Raw genomic sequence first — 10,717 nt, 5'->3', positions numbered from 1 at the left:
ATTTGTTGCTCTGGATGGAAACCATTTGCATGTGCAAAATTGGCAGAAAATACAATAAAATCTAGCTTCAATTTTGTTATAAATTTTATTAAATATTATTTTAATTGGAATTCATATGAATTCTAAACTCATATAATCTTATTGATATGGATAAAAGCCATTCGTGAGTGCAAAATTACAGAAAATACAATCAATTAAAAGCTTAATTTCTTATTCATGATAAAGCTCTACCCAAAATTGACTTCCGAAAATTATCATAAATAATTCATCGACTTCCAGAAACCAATTTAGATATTGACCTGAATATTATACGAAGAAAACAACCAGGACGTTTAAATTCATATATTGATTATGAATTCCGAATTCATAAAATTAGATAATTCTTAGTTTGTTTGTTTACATTCGAATAGTTTGATTTTCTCACTAATTTATATAATTTCAAATCAATAATCTAAGATTTTTAAGAATAACTTTGATGAATGAAATTTTACAATTTTGTGCAAGAAAAAAACCATTTCATTGATTTACAATTTTCTCACTTCATTGTCTTTTATGGACAAAATAATATAGACAATATGACAATTCGTACTTAAATAATCGTATACATGAAATAATTATTTCTTTTTTAAACCATAATTTATAAATTTATTTTTTTGAACTATTTTAACTTAATTTCCGTTAATAAAAAAACGAATTGTCCAAAGACGAAATATTATTGTAGATGGGGTCTAATAAAAGTTGACATTAATACATTTGTTTCTGAAAAAAACAAAAATCGTCTCTCAATTTGCTAAAGATATTTCATGTCAAATTTCAAGAAGATCGGTAAGAATGGATAGGAAAAAATGCAAGATTAGTGTTGGTAGAAATTCCACCACCAACAAGCAAAAAATTGTTTTGCCATGCTCTACGGATTTCGACGTCAACTCAAGCCTATGCAAATTTTCCAGGAATGCCAAAATGAATATGGAGTGAATGCATCATCCCTTGTGACTATTTCCAAGTGGTTCCAAAGATTTCAAACCGAACATTTTTCTGTAGAAGACGAACCTCGTGAAGGTTGCCCAAAATCTTCCATGATACAAATGTAGCCCTGACAAAGGCAAACATTGATGAAGATGTAAGAGTAACACACGAAATGGTAGTTGACGAACTAGGCTTTGTCACAAATACTAACTCATTACTTTGGCTGCATGACGAAATCCGCTCGATGGATTCTACTCTTTCTTGGCATTTCTTGGAAAATTTTGAAAATGGATATTCTAGCGCTTTTAGTAATATTGTAATATGTGATGAATCTTGATTCTATAAGTGTGACCTGGAAACGATGGTATGGAGCTCAGAAGGTGCAAATCCCCCCAGTTAAAGCAAGACAACAAAAATCAGCAACAAAAGTGATGATGTCGATTTACTTTACCAGGGCAAAAATGGTAGCTGCTATCTCACTGAAAACTAGTCAGACAGTAACTTCTGTAGTATACAGAAACTTCCATACAAGTTTTCAAAAATGTATTGAGAAACCAGAAAAAAAAAATCCCCTTTTTGTCGCTATTTTTTACATCACGATAATGCGCCCACTCATTCTATTGAAATAACCAACAACTCTCTTGCGCTCCCTGGCATCAATGAAATTCGCTCAGAACCTTATTCTACCGACCTAGCGCCTTATGATTTTTGGCTGTTTCCGAAAATTTAAAAAAAAAAATGAAGGAAAGAGTCTTCAGTTTCAATGAAACCGATTTTGAGAAATGTTTTGAAAGATGGTTCTACTGACTTAAAAATGTATTGAAATAAATGGAAATTATGCAGAGATATTACAAAAGGATGAAAATTTAAAATATTTAAAAAAACTTAGCGAACTTTTGTTAGACCCTCTCGTATACATTAAACAATTATTTCTCTTATTTTTATATAAATAATTTATATATTGATGTGTTGTATAAATATAGAATTTTAGAACTATTTTAATGCAGTCGTTCCATTTTGTCCATATATTTAATTTCGAAAAACGAATATATTCAGATGGACATGAATTATGTAAGTATGCAAATGTATACATTATAAACGTAATTTATATTCATATTAATTAAAGTAAATATATTTATTATACAACTTAAATGTCGTACAACAGGAATAACCGACTAAATGTATTTTCTGTCATATCCGAAATATGTGCACACATTATTTGACACGAACAAAAGTATATTAGAAAACTAAATGCATATTTATATCATTTTGCATTCGCATTTCTTATAATTTACAAAATATATTCGACCTAATAGACAAAAATTGCACATTTTTACCGAAAATTTTGGTACAGAAAATAAGTATCTAAAGGTAACTTTTGTACTTTGAACAATATTGATTTCAATTTCCAATTGAATTATTGTTTTTTGATTGAATGAAATTAGAAAACCTTTTCAATTCATGTTTTATGTTAAAAAAATATTTTGTATTGCTTTATTGTCATTATTTCATGACTTTGTTTCTAAATTTGAAATATGTTCTAAATTTATGAAAAAGTGAGAATTAAACAAAAAAAATGTTAATTATTAAAGAAAAATCATTAATTTATATAATATTATTAAAAATATTTGAAATGTTTATTTTATGTTCAAAAAAATAATATTTTATTCTGTCATTGTTAATGAAATAAGTTTTAAATTTCTTAAAAAGTTATAAATTGTTAATTTTTTAGAAACAAAAACATGAATTTGAATATTATTTAGAAAATTTGAAATGTTTAGTTCTTATTAAATGAGTTAAATATAAATTTTCATTATTTAATGAAAAAATTCAAATATTTTATGTTAAAAAATTATATATTTATTATTTCATTGTTATTATTTAATAAAATAAGTTTTAAATTTGTCAAAAAGATAAAAATTGGTCAAATAATTGTGAGTTTTTAAGAGAAAAAAAAGCAATAATTTGAATATTTTTAGAAGATTTTAAGTTTATTTCATGTTAAATAATTAAATATTTATTGTTTTAGAGTCATTATTGAATGAAATAAGTCCTAAATGTATTGAAGAATGAAAAGCAAGTGAATAATTGTTAATTATTATGAAAAGACACACATTTTAATTCGATTATTTAAAATTAAAATATTCTATGTTCAAAAATTTCATTATCTTTATTTAATGATAAATAGTTAAATATTTATTGTTTCAGTGTTATTATTTAATTAAAATAGTTCAAAATTCACGAAAAAGAGAGAAATTTGTTGTTAATAACAAAAAAAACATATTGAATTTTTCTTATTAAAAAAAAGAAACCAATATTTAGTAGAACTTAGAAAATCGATTAAATTGGCAATTTGAATAAGTTTGAGATCATTTATTAGATAAATCATTTTTACTAATTTACAAAATTATATAACTTTAAATTCTTGGAGTAAAGTGATAAAAAAGGATATTAAGGATAATATAAATGTGGCTCCACCTTGTGGAACGCGTCGAAATCCTGCGGTCGTTTTGCGGTTTTGTGAAAGGACGTCACTTGGTGACCGCAATAATAGAGGGCCGCTCGAAACGGTTCCGAAACACATCGAAACGAATCGAAGCACAAGCAAAAAAAAGAGGAACAGTTTGGACGGCTTCAAAATGAACATAAAAAACATACATATAAAAGAAAGAGCGGCGAAATTGAAAATTTCGGTTCCGCAGCACTTTTGATGTCCGCATCTGCGGTCTGCGACTTTCTGGCTGCGCCGTATATTCAATTACATTCATTCTATTTTAATATGTTTTTGCGGTAATAAACGGCAAATCAATGTTTCATTAAAAATGCGGTCGGCCTGCAATTTGCGCGTTTTGATTGACTCGTTTTGCGTCGACCGAACGGAACGAAAACGCATCAAAATCCTGGGCAAATACAGGAAAAACCAACGTTTTGGTATGGGAGAGTGAAAACTTCGAAACAAAAACAAAATAAAAAAAAAGATTGGTGGAAAAGCGCGCAGCCACCCCAATCACCCAAATTCGAAGTCGCGAATGGGGGGAGTAAAAAGGTTTGCGCTGATGAAAAAAACAAACTGAAAAAAAGCAATAATAGGCGAATTGAAAAATGGAAACAAGTTAAAAAATGGAATGGTGATGGGACTCGGAGAGCGAACAACTGCCGGTCGGCCTCCTCCTCTCTCTCTCCCCGAACCTCACAAAAGTCCTGCAGCAAATCGGGGATGGCGGTGAATGATGAAAAAAAAAATGAAAATCGAGAGGAGCAAAACGATCGCAGCAATTTTCATTTCATTGGTGTTAATTAAAACAATGAATTCGTTAATTTTCGGACCGGTGTGTTGCGATTCAAAAATTGATTAGGTTTTAATTAAAAAAAAATATGTATATTCGTGTATAGAAGAAGCGCAAAAAAAAGTAGCGGTGCAGATTTTTGTTTACCTTTGCCGGGAATTGAACGCAATGCGAAAAAAATGCACAGTCGATGTTGCAAATTAAATTTTTATAATTTTGTTTTTGTTGTTGGGGTGGAAAAACGTATTATTTTTATAATTAAAACCGAAGAAGCGATTTTCGAATTTGGGCTGCAAACGAATTATCAAATTGTAAACGTGTTTTTTAGACACCAGATCTTTAATTATTTAATCATGATTATTGAAACTAATCTATTGTAATGTAAATAAATACACGGTTCAAATTTGATTGAGTTTGGAAATGACATCTGTCACCATGTGTCAAAGTGAAATTTCAATTGGGTCGTTGTACAATTGCCAACGAATATGTAGAGAAACGCTACTCTAATTACGTAATCATGAATTTTTATAGCAATTTATTGAGCAAAATAATAATATTAAGTAAAAGTTAACGTTTCTCAACTTATGTGTCGCAAAAATGACAGCTGTCACCATGTGTCAAAGCGATGAAACGATGAAAAACTCTTTGCAATTGAGATGTTGTACAAGTACCAATAAATATGTTGAGTCACGCGAAAAAAGGTTGAGAAATGCTGCTCTAATTACGTAATTATGAATTTTTATAGTAATTTATTGTACAAAATAATAATATTAAGTTAATGTTAACGTTTCTCAACTTATGAGTTGCAAAAATGACAGCTGTCAACGTGTCTCAAAGCGAGAAAATGGTGAAAAATTATTTGCAATTAGGACATGGTATAACTACCAATAAATATGTTGAGTCCCGCAAAGAAAAGATTGAGAAACGCTGCAACTCTTAGTAATTTGATCGCTGTTCAAATATCAACAAATGAGTCGACGGTAATTTACGGAAAAATAAACAAGAAAAAAAATATTTACAAAAATAAATATTTCAAAAAGTTTCATTCAGTATTTACATATTTACTCAAATAAAAGTATAGATAAAAACGATTCATACTGCACCCACACCCTGTGTTGACATATCAGTGTGAAATTACTTGATATAAATATACAAAGTATGACAATGATCTATTTTTTGGAAACAGAAACTATTACTAGCTACTATTAGTAGTTGGTACATCTGTGAATCTGACATTCATATCTTATGTTACATAATATAGCAATTATAATCAAGTACGTTGTAAAGAATAATATCTTTTGGTGTATTTTTGTCTTACAAATAATTCATTGAAAACATATAGAATTGAGCATGGAATTTAATATAGACCAAGTATTTAGACTTAGACCTCTATTGGATATATTTTCATATTTTTTTTATAATATTTTTTATAAATTCATTAGAAATTTGCAGACAGATAAAAGTAATGCAATATATTAAAAAGTAAATTTTATTATCAAAAAATAAATCTCTTATAAATGTAAATCGAAAGAATGTGTTAAAGCTATTCCTTATAAACTAATAAAATACTGAAAGACATTTCGAGCATGTTGAGACATCGTATAACGTGCATAAAAGTGAACTTAATATTAAAAGTTTTAAAGCATTTGATTGTCGAGATCATTGCAAAAAGTCCCCAAAGATCATCCACGGAAAGATCCTTCACCAGGGCCTCCACATCGATTCACTCTTTCCTTGATCATCGTCATCATCATCATCATTGTTAACATCATTCCTTCGACTCGTGGACGGTTCGCAATCCAATTTGAACATCTTGTTAGGTGGAGCCAAGGTCAACAAACCTTCCTCCCTTACACGACGTTTTCCACTGCCATGGTAAACGTTCTCCTCACAATTCTGCGTATCCCCCAACATCTGTGCTTGTCTGAATCTCTCCGATTGATTTGTAATGATGCAGAGAGGTTCCGAGATGCTCTCCTTCTTGATCGGATTGATGGGGAATCTGATGTTCTGGATTTCCTGTCTGGTGGCTTTCGGTATAATCGGTTGGAAACCGCGCGGCGAAAGCTCCGGGCTGATCGGTGGACTCAAAGGCTTGGATATTTTCAGAAGACTGTCGGCTGTCTGCGGTTTAACAGTTACGAAGGCACTCGGTCTATCCTCGGACATCTGCGAGGAAATTATGGAGGAGAAGGATTTCGGGACGAGGAATGCGAATTCTCCAGATGGGAGGCAACTCGGGATGAGCTCGATCCCTTGGATGTGGGGGTTGTTGTTGTGGTCGTCTTTGGAGAATCGGTTTTGCGCGAAAGAGGCTAACAAAGAGCTGCTCGGGGTGTAGGAGAATTGAGGTTTCTTCTGCTCGATTCCGTTGGCGCAGTTAACCAAATGCGCGTTAAGACGTTGCTTCAACCCAGGATCCAAACCATCCATCTGATTCACGTAAGAAGTGACTTCTTCCGCGCATTCCACAAATCCAGATTTGTACTTTTGAGCCACAGCCGGATCAGATCTAACAGCGACTTCGCGTTGCTGCTTCTGCACGTTCTTCAAGTATTTCACAGCCATCTCCAAAATATCAGCCTTCTCCAATTTCGAATGTCTTTCAGGCTACAATAAAGAAAAAATTGTTAGCAAACAATCAAAATCACAAAATCGTTAATTTACACTTACGTCTTTCTTCATTGCGGCGAGGATCAAATCCTTAATCTCGTTCAAGCAGTTGTTAATCTTTGCCCTTCGTCGTTTTTCCATAATCGGTTTGTGAGTCTGCAAAATAGAAAGGATACTTTCTTTAAGGTTTTTGTCCACAAAGGAAGGAAGCGTGTAACCAAAGGGTGGTCAATGGGCTGTGACAAAAGGAGGACGTAAGCTGTAATTCCAACCCCGATTGTGAATACGATCCGTGCAAAGTTCTCATGCACAATTTTACCTGGACTCATTATCATTTCACTTTCCTTGCATATTTTCCCACCGCAAAAACGCTTTGTCCAAGAATTTTACAAAATATTTAACAAGAACCGGATGATCTCTTTTAAGAAACTTTCCAAGTCAATTTAGAATTTACAAAAATCAATAATCTATGCAAAACATCAATTATTTACAAAATGTATAAATGTTTAATGTACTTTTAAATTAAACAAAATAAATAATTTACAAGACTTAATTGCTTAGTTGTAATAACAACAATTTCTTCCCTTACTTTATTTTTCTTTATAACATAAAATTTGTACACACCTTTCTAAGTTCAGCTTTAGACATTGTTGATGATGGAATCGAATCGTTGCTGTATTGGTTGAACTCGTCCTCGCTGATAGGCATGATGATATCACTTGTGTTTGCGAAAATTTTGAATCTGCAAGTAACAAAAAATTGAATCATTAGAAACATATAAAAATAAAGAAAATAAAAGTATTCAAACTTATTTTGGTTCAAAATTCAAAATTCAAATTAATAATCTTTATGAAAATTTTCAGAAAGTTTAAAAAGTAATAAATTTAATTTTAAAATATATTAATATATAAATTGTAATCAAGAAAATATTACAAAAATTTACTTTCTATATTGAGTATAAAATATGAATCGTACAATGATGGCGCCACCTGTTGTTGAATGTCACGATTACGTAAGAGTTTTATGACAGATCGCTTCACAATAAACAAACCAATGCGTTCAAATCTAATAGGACTATAAGAAATGTGTACTTTTTTTTTTATTTAAATGAATGATTTACACTTAATAATTAGTACTGTTTAATTATATTAAATAATTAAATTATTTTGAAAGAAATAATTTGGATGTTTATTGCTCCATCTGACGTTTATTACATAACTTCTTATTAATTTGAAAGTAATGTATAATATTACAAAGTTTTAAACATAATAAAATTAATTTGGTAGAAAATCTAATTCAAATTGATTATTAAATATATTACAAAGTAAATATAAACAAATAATTCCAATATTTCATTCAAATTATAAGTTTATGTTATTTCATACTATTTTTGACAGTTCAAAAAGTTTACAAAAGTTTGTTTATATGCATGCACATATAATATTAAATTAAAATTGTTTAAAATATCGATTGTTTACTTAAGTTTATGCATGTATTTAATATCAAAATGTATAAATCTTTTAAATTAATAAATATGTAAATATTTCTTTATTAAATCTATAATATTTTTTATGTCATTTCTGACAGTTTCAAAGTTTTTAAAATGTTTGTTATATTAAATTAGAAATTCTTTTAAATATTGATTATTTGTTTATATTTATCAATTAAGTTTACTTATTTGTACATTATTAAATGTTTAATAATTGTCAAGTTTTTGAAAAGTTTTTTTAAATTTAAAATTGTTTATTAAATTTTGAAAATGGGTATTGTTTACTTACGTTTATAAATGTATTTAGTGTCCGAATGTGTTGCGCTTTGGCACTGGATGAACTAACTTGGATGTATGCACAAGAAGCACTGGATGTTGAATGAATGAATGATGTTAAGTTGTGTTGATGTTGTTGTTGTTTATGTTTGTGGAGATCGATGCGCCGGTATTTGCACAAACTGTTCGATTTGAACTCCGTGCCGTTTTGTGAGCGACTGTGAGGTATTCGGAAGTTCCTAGTTCCGATGTAGACTAAACCTTGAAGGGGGTGAAACGTGCGAAGAACGTGTATGAGTGTGTGTGTGTGTGTGTGTGTGGGACACGGCGCAGCGCGTCTGTGGTTGGGGCCGAGGGGTTCTATGGGTACCAGAGTTGACCGACGTTCCGATACATCGTGGGAACCGTATATTAATGTATTAAGATGGCCAACCCCTCTCTCCCTCCACCTCTCCCTCATCACAGCCATCCATTCGACGCTCGATGGTACCGCTAGGCCACCCTTCGTCCTGGTACTACGCAACTACTGTGAGCGAGAGGCGGACGACGAGCTCTTCGGCTGAGGGTAGAATAGCTCCGCTTCTTCTCCGTTCACACGGACAGGTTCCCACGGCCGGGGAACCCAACACATATCGATACACACACACACTTACACCTATGCTTACCTCGTATACTCGCACACACACACACACACTGAGACGTAGTCTACATCACGCATTTCACATTCGCTCACCGGATGTCTGATAAAATAGATTGATATGAGACCACTTCTGCAGATGACATCACCCGCAGCTTCTAGATAGTAATTTAAAAAAAACTTGATATATTCATAGATATTAACAACTGAAACTACAATGAAACAGGTTGATACATTCATTAATCATCTGGGTACAAACTATTCCTAAAAGCGTTCTAATTCTCAAGGTCAAACTTTCATTAATTCATACTTAAATTAATTTAATTTTAAATTTAATATTTATATTATTATTTTTTTTTATTTCACATGGAATTTTATATTCCCACAATTATTTCATATTAATAAACAATTGTTTTTTTTCTCATAAATTTAAATTGTTTTTTTTTGTTTTTTTTTTTTTTCATAAATTTAAATTTCATATCAATAATTCCAAAAACAAAACAAACTTTTCAAAATTTTGATTTTTCAGAATTTGCGATTAAAAATAATTTAAGATTGTCCACAGGTTTGTCCATAATTTACCTAAAATATTAATTGATGAAAACATTCTGAGTGTTGAGAAGTTTAATGAACCAATAAAATAATTATCCGTTTTCGAATGATGTTTAACTTTCGTAAGCTGTCAAATGTCAAGTTTCTATCAAATACAAATGTAAATTTCGAAAACTGTCAAATTTTCAAATTTATATCAAAAATATACTTTCATAACCAGTCGAATGTTAATTTTATGAACGAATAATGAATAACATAATAAATGTCAAATTTATTGAAAGTCATTTAATGAACCAAATGTCAATTTTTTAAATAATGGTAGAAAACGTACTTAAATTTATTAGAAAACTATACAAAAAAGACTAAACTTTACATAAAATTCTTATGTAATTCCAAAGCCTAAACTAAAGAGACCTTAATCCCTCGTCCAAAATTTGTATTTATATACGTTTTGAATATTCAAAATTAGCTATTATCATTGATAATCCAAAATTATCCACATTTTTGTCCATAATTTACCTAAAATATTAATTAATTCAGAGTGTTTAGAATTTGAATAAAAATTTATAATGCAACTATTTTTTTTCTCATATTTTTATGGTTAACTAAACTAAATTTAAATGATGAATCTCTAAACCTTTAGAATTACTAATATAATAAGAAAATTATATAATGGAAAAATGAATTAAGTCGTTGCATCAATAGAGAGAAAAATGTAATTCTTGTATGATTGATAGGGGATTTACGGGTGAAAATGTCTCAATTGTAAAATTGTCAAAGCCTAAATTTTGGGGTAAAAGCTAAGAAAAGTAAAGGGTCTGTGGAACGTCGTTGAAAAGGAAGTTTCAAGGCGTGTGCGATGTATGCAGTCGCCGTGACATGTAAACACATTTTTGT

At 30.4% G+C, this 10,717-nt stretch overlaps 1 protein-coding gene across 1 annotated transcript; it reads right to left on the bottom strand.

Moving 5' to 3' along the window:
* Window positions 1-5,954: 5,954 nt before the first annotated feature.
* Window positions 5,955-9,288, bottom strand: LOC108569181 (protein deadpan-like). The gene is made up of 4 exons (XM_017930645.1): window positions 8,645-9,288; window positions 7,491-7,608; window positions 6,927-7,022; window positions 5,955-6,863 (listed from the first exon to the last, which is right to left on the bottom strand). Exons 2-4 carry the CDS (start codon window positions 7,572-7,574, stop codon window positions 5,955-5,957), a joined length of 1,089 nt encoding a protein of 362 aa, XP_017786134.1. The 5' UTR covers window positions 7,575-7,608; window positions 8,645-9,288.
* Between the last annotated feature and the right edge of the window lie 1,429 nt (window positions 9,289-10,717).

This window comes from Nicrophorus vespilloides, unplaced genomic scaffold (assembly GCF_001412225.1).
Source record: "Nicrophorus vespilloides isolate i.1.1-1 unplaced genomic scaffold, Nicve_v1.0, whole genome shotgun sequence".
NCBI classification, from domain to species: Eukaryota; Metazoa; Arthropoda; class Insecta; order Coleoptera; family Silphidae; genus Nicrophorus; species Nicrophorus vespilloides.
This window is presented reverse-complemented; position numbering and strand designations above follow the sequence as displayed.